At 71.2% G+C, this 19,078-nt stretch overlaps 1 protein-coding gene across 1 annotated transcript; it reads right to left on the minus strand.

Moving 5' to 3' along the window:
• Positions 1-8,650: 8,650 nt before the first annotated feature.
• FKBP8 (FKBP prolyl isomerase 8) lies at positions 8,651-15,871 on the minus strand. Its single transcript, XM_058292747.2, is given in 14 exon segments — positions 8,651-8,875; positions 9,092-9,223; positions 9,349-9,426; positions 11,188-11,360; positions 11,446-11,524; positions 11,526-11,667; positions 11,761-11,831; positions 11,833-11,850; positions 11,921-11,995; positions 11,997-12,091; positions 12,389-12,419; positions 12,421-12,603; positions 12,605-12,671; positions 15,537-15,871. Coding segments are annotated over 14 exon segments (1,551 nt in total). The 5' UTR covers positions 15,857-15,871; the 3' UTR covers positions 8,651-8,788.
• Positions 15,872-19,078: the final 3,207 nt, after the last annotated feature.

Consider the following 19,078-nt stretch of genomic DNA (forward strand, 5'->3'; position numbering starts at 1 on the left):
TGCACGGAGAGGGCCGCGGCGAGGTCGGGCGGCACGATGGCAGGGGCCAAGCGGGCAGGCGGGCCCCCGAGCGCCAGGGCCGGCACGAGCCGAGGGTCCGCGCCTGGAGGACGGCGAGGGCCGCCGTGGACCAGGGGCCGGCAGGGGTCATCAGGGGCCCGTGCCATGACGCGCCGAGGGCAGCCGGAGAAGGGGCGAGGCGGGGGCCCTGGGGAGGGGCAGGGGTCGCGGCACGGGGGCGGGGGCGCCCCGGGTAGGATTTCTGCAGGGGACCCCAGTGGCCACTGGCCGCGACCCCAGGGCTCACGGGCCCCTCCACGCGGGCTGGGGCGCGACGGTGTGCCCCGCGCTTGCAGGCCCCGCTGCCCTGCCCTGCTCGCCCTGACCGCGGGGCAAGCACAAGGCGCTGCGTCCTCAGGCTCGGCTCAGCCTAGGGGTCCCCACCACAGCCGGAGGCTGCCGGGGCCCCCCTACCCGGCATGGCGCGCGCAGAGAACGCGGAGACCTGCGCGGGCGGCTGGCGGGGGCCTGGCCACGTGGGGCGGCCGCAGCGCCTCCCGGCGTCCTGCGCGCCAGGGCGTCCCCCAGCGGGCAGCAGGGAGACGGGGCTTGGGGTGGGGAGGCGGGTTTCCCCAGAACTGCCGCTTGAAAAGGGAACACAAGGAAGGAAGCGCCCCCGGGGCTGGCGGGGACCGGCCAGGCCTGCGCCCTCGAGGCCTGGGGTCCCACCCGCTGCCGCCCGCGGGACGCCCACGAGGCAGGGAGCCCACCGTGGGCCGAGGGGGAACCCCCACACGTCAGGCCCTGTGCAGCCAGGAGGCGGCGGTCCTACCGCAGGGGGCGCGTGGCGCTGCGCAAGCGCAGGGACCCTGGGGGGCATCCACGCCCCGCTGCGGCCCCCGGCCCCCGGCCACCGGGGCGGCCCTCCTGAGCAGCGGGCGCCCGAGCCACTGCGGCGGCGGCGGGAGGCGCGGCCTGGAAGGCGGAGCGTGAGGAACGACGCTCACGTGGCGCCGAGGGAGACCGCCACCCGGGGCAGAGCCCACCGCCGTGGCGCGGACGGAGCGAACCGGGGACCCGGCACGCGGGACACGGGCAGCAGCTGCTCCTCTGCGCCCGAGGTCCCGGGTGCGTCGGCCGGGTGCACCGCCAGAGCATGGTCAGGTCACGGCTGCCCGCTGTGACGCGCACCGGGGGCAGGGGGCAGAGCCCAGGCCCGCCCCGCCCACCCCGCCCGGCCACGAGCAGCCGGCGGTCAGCGCGGCCCCGTGGGGTCAAGCCTCCCGGCGGAGGCGCCGTGTCCGCCACGCGCTCCCGAGGGGGCGGCAGAAACGCCGGCACGTGGCGCGTCAGCGTGGCCAGCCTTCCCAGGACACCCGCCAGCCCCCCGGGCCGAAGCCCAGCGCCGAGCGGGGCCCCTGGCTCGGCCCGCCCACCCCCAGGGAGCCGCCCGTGCAGGGGGGTCCTGCACCTGCGCCGTGGGGGGGGAGGGCGGACGACGGCCCGCGCCAAGCTGCCCCGCGCAGCGCCAGAGGGCTCCACGGGGGCCGGGCGGGCGCCGTGCCGCCCACCTCCCCGCAGACGGGAGCCCTGGCCCGAGACCCCCGGCGGGAATCAGGGGCAGGCTCCGCGGCCTCAGGGCCCGGCCCTCGCTCCCCGGGCTGCCCGCAAGCCCGTCCTGCCGGCGCCGCGCAGGGAGGCCCTGCCATCAGGGCCTTCTGCCCTGCGGCGCGTCCCTCCACGCGCCAGATGCCGTGAGCGCGTCCTGCCTGCCGCCCGCCGCGGCTCGGACGTCCCCCGGGAGGGCCCGGCTCGCCGACACCCACGGCGCCTGCTCGGGAGCCCCCGGGACCGCGGGCAGGGCCTTCGGCCTGCGCAGAGCGCAGCCGCACCAACGGATGCCCACAGCCCGAGAAGGCTCCAGAACGAGGGGTCGTGCCCGGGACCGTCACAGCCGGGGAGGCTCCGGGAACGAGGGGTTCAGGTCGGGCCCCCGTGGCCCTCAGAAGGATTCGCAGCAAAAGGGCGGCGGGCACAGGACGGTCGCGGCCTGAGAAGAAGGTTCCGGAATGAAAGGGTCAGGCGCAGGGTCCGCACGGCCCCGGCTGGAAGGGTCTGGAACGAAAGAGGGTCAGCTGCGCCATCTTCACCGCCTGGGAAGGCTCTAGAAGGAAGAGCGGGGTCAAGCGTGCAGCCTCCAGGGCCTGAGAAGGTTCTGAACGAGCAAGGCTTGGGCGCAGACCCCTCGCAGCCCGAGAAGGGTCTAGAATGAAAGGACGTCGACACGGGGCACGGGATCCCCGTGGCCTGAGAAGGTTCCATAGCGAGGCGTCGTCGGGCCCAGGACCCTGTCAGCCTGAGAAGCTTCTGGAATGAGAGTGACCCGCGTGGGACCTTCACAAGCTGAGAAAGATCCGGGACGAGAACGAGGCAGGTACAGAACCCGCACGCCCTCAGTGGAAGAATCCAGAAGGAGAGAAACCCTCGCGGCCCTGCGCGAAACGCCGTGAGACGAAAGGAGGTCAGGCACAGCACGGGCAGGGCCCGAGAAGGTTCCAGAACGAGACGGGGTCCCCCAGGAGTCAAGCCGGGGCTCGACGCCCGGCCGCCCCGGCCCTCGCGTGCGCCGTGCCGAGGCGCCTGCAAGCAGCGCCCACCTAAGACCCCCAGGGGATCCCCGCCCGTCCCTGCGGACGCCTCGCGCGACGGGGGCCAGGGAGGCACGGGGGAGGGCCTGCGCCGCTGACCACAGGGCTGACGGCAGAGCCGGGGTTCAGCGCACGCCCCCAGTCGCCCCGAGTGGCTCTGGGAAGCGCCGGGTGGACGGGGCAGGCCCAGAGCCACCTTCCCTCGCGCGGGGAGGACCCGGGCTGGGGGAGGGGTGTAACCGACACCCGGAATTAAAAATAGCAGCGTGCGGCGCGGGGAGGGCGCCGGGCCACGCCGCGGGCCCCGCGGCTCCTAGGGGCGGCCCGCCCTTCTCGCGGGCCGGGCGCGGGGGGCCGGGCGGAAGGGCGGCCGGGGCGCTGGCCGTCGTCCGCAGGGTGCGGGGCCGCCAAGCGAGGTCACGGCCGGCCCCGGCGGACGCCGGCGGCGGGGAGCGGGGCGGCGCGGGGAGGCTCCCGGCTTGGCTGGCAGCGCCGAGCCCGTCCCGGGCAGGAAGGCAGCCACATTCCTTCCCGGTTAGTCGCCCTCCTCGCCCGCCCCCCCCAGCGAGCACAAACACACGCACGGCGCGGGGCTCCCGCCCCCCCCCCGAAAGTGGACACCTCGGCCCCCACGGACCCCGCTTTCCCGGGGGGGAGCTCGGATACCCCTTCCCCCGCGGCGCCGCGGACACCTGCGCCGAGGGAGGGCGCCGGGACCCCCGCGGGGACGGGAAGGCGCCCGTTTCTGCCCGCGGCTCAGCTGTACCCCGAGATGGGCCGCCCAGAAGGGGGTCTCCCCCTGGCCCTAAGGGGGCAGAGCCGAAAGGCCTCCATACTTCCCCCCAGACGGCCCCAAATCGGGTGCTGAGGGGCCCGGGAGTGGCGGCCAGGGGCGGGGTCCGGCGACACCTGCCAGGTGCCCCACCGGGGACCCCCGGGGCCAGGACAGCAGCAGGACAACTCCCGCCGCCCGGACACGGCCGCCCACGGGGCCCCGTCTGGCAGGGTCCCCGGCAGGGGGGTTGGCCCCGAGGTGGGGACACGCTGTCAGCGGCGCCCCCGAGCCCCCTTCCCGCACCCCAGGGCCAGGCCGACCCCGGGCCGTCCCACCGAGCTCCGGGCACGGCCCCCCACCCACCCAGGGGGCGGCGACCCCGGCCCAGCACCCTTCCAGCGGGGGGGTTGGCCCCGAGGTGGGGACACGCTGTCAGCGGCGCCCCCGAGCCCCCTTCCCGCACCCCAGGGCCAGGCCGACTCCGGGCACGGCCCCCACCCACCCAGGGGGCGGCGACCCCGGCCCAGCACCCTTCCGGCGGGGGGGTTGGCCCCGAGGTGGGGACACGCTGTCAGCGGCGCCCCCAAGCCCCCTTCCCGCACCCCAGGGCCAGGCCGACCCCGGGCCGCCCCCCCCCCCCCCCCCCGAGCTCCGGGCACGGCCCCCACCCACCCAGGGGGCGGCGACCCCGGCCCGGCACCCTTCCAGCGGGTGGGGGGGGGGGTTGGCCCCGAGCTGGGGACACGCTGTCAGCGGCGCCCCCAAGCCCCCTTCCTGCACCCCAGGGCCAGGCCGACTCCGGTCACGGCCCCCACCCACCCAGGGGGCGGCGACCCCGGCCCGGCACCCTTCCGGAGGGGCCGCTCCCCGGGGCCGGGCCCCCCACTCGCGCCCCCCGCGCCCCGCGGGCTTTCTGCTGGCGGGGGTGGGGGGCGAGGGCCCCGGACGCCCCCTCCCCGGGCCGGGCGCGCCCCCAGGGGCCCCTCCGCCGCCCCGGGCCGGCCGCCGGGGGTCGCCCCCGGAAGGGCCGCGCCGGCCCCGCGCCCCGCGCCCCCGGGCCCCCCGCTCACCTGGCCGGCGCGGTAGCTCTCGAAGGCCCTCAGGGCGCTGTCGGTGAGCTTCACGTGGAAGACGGACACCCGGCCGCCGCCGCTCACTCCGCCCGCACGACAGCCCGTAGCTCCGAGGCTCCCTCAGCGCCGCCATCTTGCGACCAGCGCGCCCCCCGCCCCCCGCCGCGGCGCCGCGCCGACGCCGCCCCGCCCCGCCGCCGCTGACGCGCTGCATTATTCATGAGACGCGCCCGGCCACGCCCCCCGGGGGGCGGCCCCGCCGGCCTGCGTGTTCAGGAGCGCGCCGCTCGCCCCGCCTCCCCGGGCGGGCCGGCGCGCGCCGCTTCCCGCGTTCGGGCCCCGCCCCGACACGCACGCCCTCCGCAGGCCCCCGCCCCCTGCTTATAAATTCATGGCGGCGTTTTCCGGGAGGGGGGCGTGCCGAAGCCCCGCCCAGCCGGCCAATGACGCGATGCATTATTTATGAGGTCCTGCGGCACTTCCGTCGCTGGCTGCGGTTGGAAGCCGCAGAGCGGGGCGCGGAAGGGGCGGGCCGGCGGGGACGCGAGGGAGGTGGAGCCCCCCGGTGGGACGTGGTTATGCAAAGCGGCGCGCGCGTTGGACGCTGGGGCGCGGCCGGTGGGGGTCCTTGTAAAGTTAGTTTGCGAAAAGAATGAAATTTTAAGGCCCTGTGAGCGCGGAGAGGGGGTGGGTCCAGCTCCCCCCATGAGGAGAACTAACTTTATGGAATCGTATTTTTATCTATAAAATTTATTACTCTGGAAGTCCCCCTTTTGGTGACTTGCAGTAATTTTATCATAATCATCTTCAAGACATTTTTATCTCTCCAGGAAGCTTCCTCTCGTGTTAGCTCCGCCACCCACTGATCTGCTCCATGGAGCTGCGTGTTGGCGACATTTCACAAAAAGGCGGGTCACGCAGCGCCTGTCCCTTCGTGTCCGGCTTTGGCCCTCAGCCTGACCGTCGTGGGCACCCCACGTCTCCGCGTGGGTCAGGCCTTTCCCAGGCCTGAGCGCTGGTCCATCGCGCGGACGGTCCACGGTGTCCCCACTACCCTGTGATGGCGACGTGGGTCGGGTCTGCCCGCTGGCCACCACGTCCGAGTGCTGATTTTTGGGTGAACATGTGTTTTCCCTTTTCCTGGGGGTCCAATTGCCGGATCATGGGACAACTCTCCCCGTGGGCCCCAGGAAAAACGGCCGGAAGGTTGTCCACAGTGGCTGCAGCTGCCTCTCAACTCCCCGTTTTACAGATGGGGAAACTGAGGCTGGAGACGGGCCCTGGCCGGTCCTCCCGGGGCTCCCCGTCAGGTTGCTCTCACCGCTCGGGACCGGGGGCCGCTGGGTGGCGAGTTTGGGGTGAAAGGGAGGAAGGTGAAGCTTGGGGACCCGCTGTACCCTCCCACCTGAGGTCACCGCTTCCCGCCACCGCCGGCCGGCACGCCCACTCCCACTTCACAAGCGTGACTTGTCAGCACCCGGGCCGCGAACTGCTGGCCCGAGGTCCACCAGACTCCCCGCGACGGCTTTTACCAGCGACATCCCCGTTTGCAAATGGGTAAACCGAGGCTCAGAGGGCTGAGGCAGCCGGCCCGCGGGCGCCCTGCCGGCGAGTGGCAGGGCCAGAACTCGAACTCGCATCTTTCCCACGCAGGCACGCTGCGTCTCCCGGGCCGCCTTCCTCGTTTCCTCTCTGAACGACCCTGGCACGGGGCCTGGCGTGGGTGGGCGTGGAGGAGGCGCCCGCCCCAGGGGGTGAGTGGCCGTCCAGCCGTCACGACGCAGCCCCGGGCCCCTCGCCCCAAGGTCTCGCTTGCTGCGGCAGGGACGTGGGCTCTGGGATCCACCACCCCCACACCCCACCCCGCCCTACCCGGGAACCCCTGAACCCGCTTGTTTACCCAGGAGGGCGGGCCAGGGACATACGGGAGCAGGGAGAGCGCACTGCTTGGGAAGGTCATGAAAGGGCAGGCGCAGGGGCAGCCACGGTGTGGAGGTGTGGGGTGGACACGGGAGGGTGCAGGCTGCCGGGCGGGTGGGGTGCAGGGGCACGTGGGCGGGGAGGGCTCTGTGGGCAAAGCCTGGCTGTGCGCCCTCGAGGAAGGCGCCTCCCCTCTCGGAGCCTCTGGGGTCTCACCTGGGAAATAGGCGACTAATCTTGACTGCGTCCCGCGCCAAGCGGCAGCTCGTGGCCACGGGCTGGAGGGCGCCGACGGGAGGGGGGCGCTGGGCTCCCGGGAAGGTCGCTCCACGAGGACAGGAGGCAGGGACGTGCCAGGGCCGCCCCAGGAGGGGCCGGGAGAGAGGCGGGGCCGCCCTCCCGCGGGTCAGGGCCGCCCAGCGCCCGCCTCGCGCCCCTCGGCCGCCGCGGGGCCCCGCTCCAGGCTCCGTGTCCTGGCACCGCCAGCAGCCCCGGCTCCCTCCAGCACTGGCCCCCCACCCGGCCGGGTCCCCCATCCCCGGCCTGAGCAGCGGAGCGAGGCGCGGCCGTTTACTGCCCTGGCCCGCGCTGGGAGGGTGTGCAGAGGACGCGCAGCGCGGACGCGGGAGCACGGGGCAGGGCCGGGTGGGGAGCGCGGCGGGCGCCTCCTCCAGGGACGGCCTGGGCGGGGCGCCTTCCCTCGCCACAACGCGGGTGGCCCAGCGGGTGACGTGCACGGCCAGAGCCGGCAGGGGGACGGACCCGACCTCGGCAGGCACTGGGGGGCCCCGAGAGCGCGGGGCCTGCAGGGACACGGACAGAGCGGAGGGATACACGGGGGACACACGGACAAGCAGAGGGACATGGGGACATGGACATACAGATGCATGGATGGGGAGAGGGACACGGGGGACACGGACAGTGGGGAGGGGACACATGGGGACAGAGTGGAGGGACATGGGGACACAGGGACACAGAGTGGAGGGACACACGGACAAGGGGACACGGGGACACATGGACTGATGGGGAGGGGGAGACATGGGGGACACAGAGCAGAGGGACATGAGGACACATGGACACATGGACAGAGCAGAGGCACACGGGAAATGGGGACACGCAGACCCACAGACGAGGAGAGACACGTGGGACACACAGACACAGAGTAGAGAGGGACACGCAGCGGACACACGGACACAGATAGAGCACACGGACACGGGGACACATAGATGGGGAGAGGGACATGGGGGACACATGGGTGTGGACAGAGCGCGGAGGGACGTGTGTGGATACAGACGAGGAGGGACACACGGACAGAGCAGAGAGACACACGGGAAACGGGACACACAGACTCATAGACGGGGAGGGGCGCACTCGAGAGATACGGGGGACACGTGGACACGGACAGAGCGGGAGAGACGCGTGAAGACACACGGACCCACAGAGAGACGGGGAGGGACACGGGCCCGTGGCCCCGGGACACCGAGGGGGGGGGCGCCTTCGCAGACGCCCTGGACTGGACGCCTGGGGGGGACGCGGCCCTCGCCGGCCAGCGACAGCGGGTGTCACCGACAGCCTCGGCGCACAAGCCAGAGCCGGGGGCGCCCAGCAGGGGCCCGAGTCCCCGCGCGACGCGATCGTACGAGGGCGCAGGCCGGGATCCGCGGAGCTGCCGCCGCTCGTCCCTGGACGGGCTGACCGAGGGGCCGGCGGCGGCGGGGGGCGCCCCAGGGCCCAGTGGGGTGAGCCCCAGCCGGGCCCCGGGCCCCCCCAGCCGCCCCACTCGCCCACCGGGGCCTCCGCGCAGCCCCCCGCCCGCCCGGGGACGCAGAAGGGCCCGGGGGAGGCGGGGACGCAGAAGGGCCCGGGGGAGGGGGTGCGGGTCCCTTCCTGCCGGGCGGGCGGTGGCGTAGCCTCCTGGGCCGCGGGCGGGGGTGCAAGGTCCCCCTCGTCCGGGCCCCCCACCCCGATTGCAAGCCCTGGAACTCGGGGCACTGATCCCGTGCAGGGGTCCTCCCGGAACCCCGGCTCCTCCAGGCCTCAGTTTCCCCCTCAGGGGGCCAGGCGCTGCGCAGTGGGTGGCGGCGGAAGGAGGCTTCAGGCAGGGGCTGCGGCAGGAGCTTTTATTTCCCAGGGAGGGGTTCGGGGGTGGGGGGCTGCACTGGGGGGCGGGGCGGGGGCTGGGTACGGCCCCTCCTTTGGGCGGGGCCCCGCCTCGCCCTCCTGCTCGCTGGGGCGTGACCCCCGACCTTTGGCCTCGGGGCCCCCGCCAGAGGGCCAGCCGAGAGGGGCGATGACGGGGGGGCCGGGGGGTTCCGGGGGGGGGGGGGGAGAAAAGGTGGGGGGCTGCGGGGCAGGCGGTGGCCGCCTGCCGGTCAGTTCCGAGCGGCGATGACCACGGACAGGGCCACGCCCCCCAGGGCGACCGCAGTGGCCCCGAACAGCCACTTCCAGGGGATGGACTGTGGGGAGAGGAGGGGAGAGGCGGCTGGAGGGCGCGCGAGGCAGGGCCCTGCTACCCGGCGGGCTCCTACTCACGCGCTGAAACCCAAAGCAAATGGCCCCTCCTGAGATCCCTTCCCCGAGAGGCGCCATCGAGCCCCACCCTCCGCCCAGCCTGGCTCAGGCGACGTGTGGGGGGCAGGGGGAGACCCCCGTGCCCGCCGGCCCGCGCTCACCCAGGCGCCCTTGCTGGGACACTTGGCGGGCAGCCTGCTGGGGTTGCCCAGCATCTTGCGGTACAGGGCGGTCTCCGTGTGCCGCTGCGCGGCGTGCTTCTTCACCAGCTTCGACAGCTCCGCGTGGATCGTCTGCGGGGCGCCCGGGCGTCATGGGGGCCGGGGCTCACCCCTCCCTCGGGAGCCCCCGGCCGCCCGCCGCCCCCCATGGGGGAGGCGCGGCGGGCGCCCGGGCGGCGGGGGAGGCGGGCACTCACCTTGTTGCACGGCTCCAGCTTCAGCGCCGCCCGCAGCGTGGGGATGGCCTCGCTGTACTCGCCCTGCTGCGCCAGCACCTGCCGGGGCCGCAGTGTCACGGGACCCGGCCCCCCGGGACCCGCCCCCCACCCCGAGGCCGGCTGGGTCTGGCCAGCGCCTTGACCCGGGGCCGTCGCGGTCCCTGAGTGCGGAAGGCGGGGGCCCAACGATCGTGGCCTGGGCCCAGCTGTGCCTGAAGCCGCAGCCGGTGGCACGGGGCCTCCTCCTCGGCTGGGGCCTGTCTGCGCGGGGGGCGCATCACCGACCACCACGTCCGAATCCCCCGGGAAGGGGTGGGCTGGGGAAACCCGCCCGCCCCCTCCCCACGCGTCTGTGGCGCTCAGCGCGCGGCAGGTGCCTAATGTGTGCACGCGAGGCAGGGGAGGGCCCCCTCGGGCCCGTCACAAGCGCGCTAGGTGAGTGGGAGCCTGTGCCTCAGTTTACCAGCCTCCCGGCTGGACGCTGGGAGCCCCACCCCCACCACCGCAGGGCCGCCATGAGGAGGGATGGGGGCCCCTGGGCGGGGTGGGGGGAGAGTGCCGCGGGGGAGGGCGCGGGCTGTACCAGGGCCTGGGGTGGGGAGCAGCAGGGAGGAGTGGGGGGAGCCAGGAAGCCCTGGGGGTGCAAGGGTGCAGGGGGGGCCCTGGGGGCTGGGGTGAGGTCCCTGGGCAATGTGGGGGGCCAGGGGGACTGGGGGTTCCTGGGGGGGAGGAGGGCCCTGGGGGGCCAGGAGGGTCCAGGGGGGGCCCTGGGGGCTGGGGGGGAGTCCCTGGGCAATGTGGGGGGGGCCAGGGGGACTGGGGGTTCCTGGGGGGGAGGAGGACCCTGGGGGGTAGGGAGGGCCCTGGGGGGCCAGGAGGGTCCAGGGGGGGCCCTGGGGGCTAGGGGAGTCCTTGGGCGATGTGGGGGGCCAGGGGGTTCCTGGGGGGGAGGAGGGCCCTGGGGGGGAGGAGGGCCCTGGGGGGCCAGGAGGGTACAGGGGGGGCCCTGGGGGCTAGGGGATCCCTGGGCGATGTGGGGGGGCCTGGGGATTCCTGGGAGGGAGGAGGGCCCTGGGGGTCGGAAGGCCCCAGGGGGGCCAGGAGGGTCCAGGGGGGGCCCTGGGGGCTGGGGGAGGCCCTGGGCGATGTGGGGGGGCCAGGGGTTCCTGGGGGGGAGGAGGGTCCTGGGGGGGAGGAGGGCCCTGGGGGGCCAGGAGGGTCCAGGGGGGGCCCTGGGGGCTGGGGGATCCCTGGGCGATGTGGGGGGGCCTGGGGGTTCCTGGGAGAGAGGAGGGCCCTGGGGGTCGGGAGGCCCCAGGGGGGCCAGGAGGGTACAGGGGGGGCCCTGGGGGCTGGGGAGGCCCTGGGCGATGTGGGGGGACCAGGGGTTCCTGGGGGAGAGGAGGGTCCTGGGGGGGAGGAGGGCCCTGGGGGGCCAGGAGGGTCCAGGGGGGCCCTGGGGGCTGGGGGATCCCTGGGCGATGTGGGGGGGCCTGGGGGTTCCTGGGAGAGAGGAGGGCCCTGGGGGTCGGGAGGCCCCAGGGGGGCCAGGAGGGTACAGGGGAGGCCCTGGGGGCTGGGGGGTTCCCTGGGCGTTCCTGGGAGGGAGGAGGGCCCTGGGGGTCGGGAGGCCCCAGGGGAGCCAGGAGGGTCCAGGGGAGGCCCCGGGGGCTGGGGGGGTCCCTGGGGGAGGCCCTAGGGGCTGGGGGGGGTCCCTGGGTGATGCGGGGTGGCCCCGGGGGGCTGGGGGTTCCCAGGGGGGCCTCTGGGGGATGCGGGGGGCCGGGGCTCGGGGGGGGGGGGCGCGGGGCGGCGCACCTTGCCCTTGCGGAAGAGCGCCTTGACGTTGTCGGGCTGGTGCTGCAGCACGAGGCTGCAGGCGCGCAGCGCGGCGCGGTGGTGGTCCAGCTTCAGCTGCGAGGCCGCCAGGTTGTTGAGGCACTTGACCTTGAGCTGCAGCAGCTGCTCCTCCTCCTCCCGCGTCACGTCCACTGCGGGCGGCCGGTGCTCAGCCCGCGCGCCCGCCCCGCGGCCCCCCCGCCGGCCCCCTGGCGCCCCGGCCCCCTGGCGCGGCACCTTTGGCGCTGGAGGTGATGGCCTTGATGGCCAGGTCGTAGGAGTTGGCGGCCAGCACGAAGTCGGCACGCTGGTAGTGGGGCGTTGCCGCACTCGCGCTTGCGGTCCGCCAGGGCCATGCGCTCGCGCCCGCTCAGCGTCTCCAGGTCGGGGCCGGCGGCCGCCGCCGTCAGCGTCAGCTCCAGGCACAGCGCCGCGTGCGGCGGGATGTACGGGCTCCTGCTGGGGGGGGGGGGCGCGGGCAGGGTCAGCCCCCGCCCGCCCCCCGCCCCGGGGTCCCCCACTTACCCCGGGGGCCCCGTCCGGGGGCCTCACCTGCCCTGGGTGCCGTAGCAGTACTTGGCGTCGGCGGTGACCATGGCCGTCTCCCCAACGTCCATGAGCGGGGACGCTGAGGTCCAGCGCCTGGGGACGGGCGGCCAGGGGTCAGCGGCGGCCCCTGGGGACCGCCCGCCCACCCCCACCCCGCACCCACCTGGATGACGTCGCAGTCACCCAGCGTGAACTCAAGCTGCGCCTCCTCCTGCACGCGCGTGCCATTCTCCAGCGAACGTCTGCAGCCGCACGGTGACCACCTGGCCCTTGGCCGGCCGGCACGAGCCGGGGGGCCCCGCCACCAGCGTCTTCTTCCTCAGTAGCCCGTTCCCTGCGGGCAGGGGGGCGCGGGCGTCACGGGCGGGGGGCCCCATCGAACGCAGCAGGGCCCCAGGCAGGGGGTTGTGCCGCCCTGAGCCTCGGTTTCCCCACCCGGGAATGCCGCCGCGGCGAGAACAAGCAGCGGGCGGACATGCCTCCCCGGGGAGCACCTCCCTGGGGACAGCCCCGACGCGGTCCCGGGCCACCGAGAGGCGCGAGGGGACGTCGGCACCGGCGGTGGGTTCTCCCGTGGACGCCCGAGCGCCAGCCCTGGGTGGAGGCCCACGACGGGGGGCGTCCGCCTCACCCAGGATGTCCAGCCACTCGTCAGGGGCGGGGCGCCGGGGCGGGGGCGGGCTCCGTGGCGGCCAGGAACTCGCGGGCCAGGGCGCCGGGGGGCTCGGTGTCCAGCGGCGGGGGCGGCCCCACGTCCTCCAGCGGGGGCAGCTGGCTGAGGTCCTCATCGTCGTCGTCCTCGGTGTCCCCAGTTCCGTCCAGCACCTCGAAGTCCTCGAGCGCAGGGGGTCCCGGCGGGCAGCGGGGCGGTGGGCTCGGGGCCCGCGGCAGAAGGCCTGGCACAGGATGCCATGCTGCCGGGGGAGGGCGGGGTCAGGACGAGGGGGGGACCCCGCGCCCCGCGCGCTCGGGGGTGCCCCGGCCTCAGTCTCCCCGTCTGTTCGGCAGGTATAACGACGGCGCCAGCGCGTCCGGGGACCCCGCGGTCTGGCTCGGCGGGAGCTGTTATTAGGCGGGGGCCGGTATCCTCGTCCGCGCCCGAGGAGGTAAACTGAGGCCTGGAGGGGCATATCCGTGAGTCCAAGGTCACGGGAAGGGGCGGGATTTGAACCTGGGCCCTTGGTTAAATCCAAAAGAAGGGGGTGATGATTTGTTTTCGTGGGGGGGGGAGGGTAAGGCCTTGGGAGGATATTTTCAGAGCCCAAGATAGAAGGGATCCCGTGCTCCCGGGGGCTCCCCACTTGCAAGGGGCACCCCCTCCCCAAAGTCACCTCCAGTGGCGACCACCCAGGAAGCGGGACCCCAGCCCAGCGCTCCCCAGGCCTCCTGACTCAAAGCGCTCCCCACCCCAGCTCCCGGGGAGTGGGCACCCGGCCTGCCCCTGGCCCCCCCCCCCAGGCCGCCGGGCAGCCCCCCGCCCCAGGGATTTCCGGGGAGACCCCTCCCCAGGCCGGGGGAAGCCCTCACCTGCGTCTCCCGCCGCCCCCAGCCCACAATCCCCCGCGCCCGCCCCAAGCCGGGCCCCCCCACCCGCCGCCGCCGCTCCATCACCCCGAAACCCGCCCGCCCCCGCCCCGCAGGCGCCCCCCGCCCGGCCCCCGCCACCGGCCCGGCCCCCGCCGCCCTCGGGCGCCCCCGGCCCCGCCGGCGACCCCCGCCGGCCCCCGAGGCCCGCCGCCCCCGCCGCCCCCTCCGGGCCGCCCCCCGGAGTCCCCGGCGCCCCCCCCCCCCCGGTTTCCCCTTCCCCCCCCGGCCCGGTGCCCCCCGCCCGCCGCCCCCGGCCCCCGCCGCCCCCGGCCCCGCCGGCGCCCCGGGCCACGTGCCTCCGGCTCGAGGACCCCCGCCCGGGGTCGCGCGCCCCCTCCCCGCCCCCAGCCGCGGCCGCCGCGCCTCGGGAACCAGGCTCGGGCGCCCGGCCCCGCCCCCGCCGCGCCCATTGGCCGCCGCCGCCGCCGCCGCCGCGCCCATTGGCCCGCGCGCGCGTCGCTCTCGGGCGCGGGCGCCGCCCCCTTCCTGCCGGCCGCCGCGGGGCTCTCTTAAAGGGGCCGAGGCCGCGGGGCCGGCGGGGCTGGGGCTGGGGCGCCGGGGGGCCTCGCGCGGCTGCTCGCGCGCGTCCGCGCTGCCCCCTGCCAGCCTGCGAAATGGGGCCGCACGCCTTGGCCTCGCCGGGCAGCCCACCCCGCAGCCCCCCAATACAGAGGGCCCCCGGGGTGGGGGGGGGGAGGCTGTGCCCGCCGCCCCCGTCCCCAGAACGTTGCTTGGTGCATGCATCTGGCGCCCAGTAAGTGCAAGGTGGGCGACCGAACGAGCTGCGCCGCCAGGGGTCTGCGGGGGTGATAGGTCGGGGATCAGGCTGCAGCCCCCCGTTTGTTTGGGCTGGGGAGGGGCGCTGACCCCACCCTCGCCCCTTCCTAAATTCCTTCGCGGCACTTACCCCGCTTCCGGAACCACGCTGTTCATTTCCCTGCTCGCTTCCCCGCGCCACTCCAGAGTGGCAGCAACTGAGGCCTGTTTTGTCCCTAGAACCTCCTAGAAGGGTACCTGGCTGCTGAGTGCTCACTGAGGGAATAAATGAGTGAGGCACCTGCACAGACCTGACGGCCAGCGCCACCTCCTCCAGGAAGCCCCAAGGCTCTCCGGGCAGGACGGGCCTCCGCTTTGCTTCACAGGGGACAGAGTTCTATTTGTGCCAGGATTTGGCTAACCTCCGCCACCCCTGCCCTGGGAGCCCCCCAAAGCCCGACAAGGGTGCATCTCTTACTGCTGTAGGTCTGGTGCCTTTGGTGGGGGGGGGGGGGTGCTCAGGAAGATAGCTGAGGAGGGGAGGGGGGAGGCAGCTGGGGAATGAATGGAGGAGCATGGATCAGCCTGGGCCGTCCTGGATCTCGGGGACCCAGATAATTCTCCTTCCATCCCTGAGCCCCAGGGCTCCCCCGGCATCCACCCCACCTCTGTGCTAGGCTCTGAAGGAGCAGCAGCTAACCACAATAACGTGGTAATCAAACAGCAGCGAATAAGCCTGAAAATTGACTGATAAAATAAAAACAATAGGGGAAGTGGGCTTGGCCCAGTGGTTAGGGCGCCCATCTACCACACGGGAGGTCCGTGGTTCAAACCCCAGGCCTCAATGACCCACGTTGAGCTGGCCCATGTGCGGCGCTGATGTGCGCAAGGAGTGCCCTGCCACGCAGGGGTGCCCCTGTGTGTGCAAGGAGTGCGCCCCATAAGGAGAGCCGCCCAGCACGAAAGAAAGTTCAGCCTGCCCAGGAGTGGCGCCGCACACACGGAGAACTGATGCAGCAAGATGATGCAACAAAGAGACACAGATTCCCATGCCACTGACAACAACAGAAGCGGACAAAGAAGAACACGCAGCAAATAGACACAGAGAACAGACAAATGGGGGGGGATAAGTAAATCTTAAAAAAAAAGAAAAAAACACAATAATATAGAATTAGTACAATGGAATTCTAACGCTGAAGCGCATTGCACAGAGACATGGGTACCAGGTACTGCTCCCCGCACTTCCCATGTGTTGAATCCCCACGTGGACCTTAGGAAGCAAACAGGCTATGTCCCGGGGGCCACATCACGGGCTGCATGAAGAATCAGCTGAGCTGGGCCTCGTGCAGGATGACGTGTTCCAGGTGGGCTCAGTTGCTTTCAGACAGAACGGCTGTTCTCTTTGGGATCACCTTGAAATGCTCCCACACACGCACCTTTCTGTAGCCTTACGCGGTGGCACGTATGTCTCTCTGACGCAGTGGCACGTGTGTCTCTCTGCAGCTGCCAGGCTCGGACTTTGTTTTCTGATCCACTCTGCCGATCTTTGCCTTTTAACTGGGGTGTTTGGTCTGTTCGCGTTTAATGTAATTACGGACCTATCGAGGCCTAAATCTGCCTTCTTGTTGCCCTCTGCTCCTTTTTTCTTGCCTTCTTTTGGATTGGTGGGGCGCGTTTTGGTAAGACTCGTAGGATCCTCATCTAGGAAATAGGGAAACCGAGGTGCAGAAAGGCCGATCGTCTGGCTTGAGGTCATGGCAAGATGGACACAGGCCCCTTCCCGCCACCAGGCTCCCCTCCCAGACCGTGTGGCCAGCTATTGCACAAACGACGGTGCACGCATTTACTTGCAGCTGTGGTAAGCGCTGGGGAGGAAATGAACGTGGGAAAAAAGGCAAACAAAGGCTTCCAGGCTCCAAACCCGGGCCTCCCCCTTTCTGCTGAGCCAGAATCCTTCGGCCTCAGCAGCTGGGCCGCTGGGCCCGGGGCCCGGCCACTTCGGGGCCCGAGGAATCTGGCACGTGTCCGGAAGGGAAGTCGATCCTCCACTTGGGGCAAATAAAAGGCCTTTCCCACCTATGTCGCCGCCGCGGGCAGCTGTTGGCAGCCGGGACGTTTCCCCTTCGTTCCACCCTGACCCGTCGACACGCAAAGCAGGAAAATGTTTTCTGTCTCCACCCCTTTGTGCTCAAACTAGTAGGGGTCGGCCTGTCCCCTGAGATCCCCACCCCAGCCAGGACCCTCGTAACTATTTCCTGGCCCCCCGCCGGAACCCGAGGGACCCCTTGAAAGGGTTGGTCTCTCCAGCCCAGGCCTCCTCTGCCGGCGCCTGCAGACGGCCGCGGTTCTGCTTTTCCCAGCAGGCCCCACCCCGCTGGCGCTCGCTCTCGGCGCCTGCTGCTGCCTGGCTCGCGGAGCTCCCCAGCTCTTACAAAGGTCAAGTCCACACGCTGTACCTTCCCGCCCTCCTGCTTGGGCTCCTGGGATCCCCTCGGGCCTGGAAAGGCTGGCCAGCGCCTTGGAGAGCTCCTCATCCTACCTCAAAACCCTGTCCAGATGGACCTGCCAACCTTGCAACCCTCCTGGCCCCCGCCATGAGCCCTCGGTGCCCACCCTGCAGTGGGGGGCGCCTGTGCCCGTCGCCCCGCCTCCTCCAGGGTTAGGCAGGGACACAACCTCTCCAGATCTCCAGCATATGGTTTGCAGGTAGCAGGAGGGCTTACTGGACAATTTAAAAAAACACAAAGAGAGAAATAGGAAGCTGCATCCCTCCTGACTTATTTTTCCGGGGGTTACCAATTCACTTTTTTTTTTTTAAGATTTATTTATTTCTCCCCCCTTCCCCCACATTGTCTGCTCTCTGTGTCCACTTGCATTCTCAGCAGCACTGGGAATCTGTGTTTCTTTTTGTTGCGTCATCTTGCTGTGTCAGCTCTCCGTGTGGGCGGCGCCATTCCTGGGCAGGCTGCACTTTCTTTCGCGCTGGGCGGCTCTCCTTATGGGGCACACTCCTTGCGCGTGGGGCTCCCCTACGCGGGGGACACCCCTGCGTGGCAGGGCACTCCTTGCGCGCATCAGCACTGCGCATGGGCCAGCTGCACATGGGTCAAGGAGGCCCTGGGTTTGAACCCTGGACCTCCCGTGTGGTAGGTGGATGCTCTATCCGTTGAGCCACATCCGCTTCCCCCAGATTACTTTATTTGAAGGAATGGCATAACGGAAGACCTCGGGGGATCTCAGCAGGACTTAAAGACAAGGTGAAGGTAAAGCCAGCACTCAAGCTCCGCCATGGGGACCCCAGAAGTCCCCTTTGGGGCTCTGGGTTCGCTGTCCGGAGGCCGAGCTCTCCAAGACACCGTTTCCCGGGATGGGCGGGCCGAGCACTGCCCAGGCAGGGTGGCCGGGGCGCCTGCCCCGCCTCGGCTTTTCGGGGAACGAGCAGAGCAAAGCGGGGGCAGCAATGTCGCCCACAGATCCCCGAGGGCCCCCGGCGCGCCGGGCCTCGTGGTACGCGTTTCTCCGGAACGTTCCAGAACGGCCCCGAGGACGTCGGAGCTGAAGGGCCACCAAGCCCCCGGCCGGGGTGGGACGGGGCTGGGGCTCCGCGGGCATCCGCGCCCTGTGATTTCCGTACGGATGGCCACTCTCTCAACAGCCTTCAAAAGCGGACACTGTGCCGCGCCCAACGCGGAGAGTCACGTAGGACACGTGACACACAGCCCCAGCTGCTCAGGAACGGCCGACGGGGACTGAGCAGTTACTACGGGACAGGTTTGGTTCATGCGTTGAACCCACACGATCTCATTTAAAAAGTCATCTTCATCTCTGTGTGCACCCTTGCTGTTGTTTTTTAGAAGGTACCAGGGATTGAACCTGGGACCTCGTATGTGGGAGGCAGGTGCTCAACCCCTGAGTCACGCCCGCTCCCCAGTGAGTTGGATTTTTTGTTTGTTTTTAGGAGGGACCAGGGATTGAACCTGGGGCCTCTTATGTGGGAGGCAGGCGCTCAGCCCCTGAGCCACACCCACTTCCCTCCTCCGCCGCCCACGTGGTTTTTAATGGATGGAGACAGAGAGCCGGAAGTAGGGCTGGATTAACACACGCAAATCTCCCTCCCAGGGGCCAGAGGGCCTAAAAAGCAGCAGGAGCCCGGGAGAGACCTGGACTAGAAAGCAGGCTCCCTGCAGAAAGGGCTGATTCTGCGGCTACTGCGGAGGCTGGAGCATCTTGTGGTGCCAGAAAGGAAGCGTAGCAGTTTGATGTAATTGATGAACTCCAAGAAGAAATACTGGATGATGCTTGTAATCTGATCTGTACCTGGGCATGATGGAATTATGATTACGGTGTGGGCAAAAGCATGGAGAAGACCAGACTGGAGGGCTTTCAATGTTGGAGTTCTGAGGTTGGAGTTTGATGCCGAAGCCTTAAGCTGGAGCCCCAGGAAGTCAGCTCCCAGAGGAAAGAGAAGCCAGAGCCTGGAAGGAGGGACCCTGAGCCCAGAGAGAAGCCAGACCCTGGAAGGAGGGACCCTGAGCCCAGAGAGAAGCTGGACCCTGGAAGGAGGGACCCTGACCCCAGAGAGGAGCCGGACCCTGGAAGGAGGGACCCTGAGCCCAGGGAGAAGCCAGGGGGACCCTGAGCCCAGAGAGAAGCCAGACCCTGGAAGGAGGGACCCTGAGCCCAGAGAGAAGCCAGAGCCTGGAAGGAGGGACCCTGAGCCCAGAGAGAAGCCAGAGCCTGGAAGGAGGGACCCTGAGCCCAGAGAGAAGCCAGAGCCTGGAAGGAGGGACCCTGAGCCTAGAGAGAAGCCAGACCCTGGAAGGGGGGACCCTGAGCCCAGAGAGAAGCCAGAGCCTGGAAGGAGGGACCCTGAGCCCAGAGAGAAGCCAGACCCTGGAAGGGGGACCCTGAGCCCAGAGAGAAGCCGGACCCTGGAAGGGAGGGACCCTGAGCCCAGAGAGAAGCCGGACCCTGGAAG

This window comes from Dasypus novemcinctus, unplaced genomic scaffold, assembly GCF_030445035.2.
Source record: "Dasypus novemcinctus isolate mDasNov1 unplaced genomic scaffold, mDasNov1.1.hap2 scaffold_271, whole genome shotgun sequence".
Taxonomy (NCBI): Eukaryota; Metazoa; Chordata; class Mammalia; order Cingulata; family Dasypodidae; genus Dasypus; species Dasypus novemcinctus.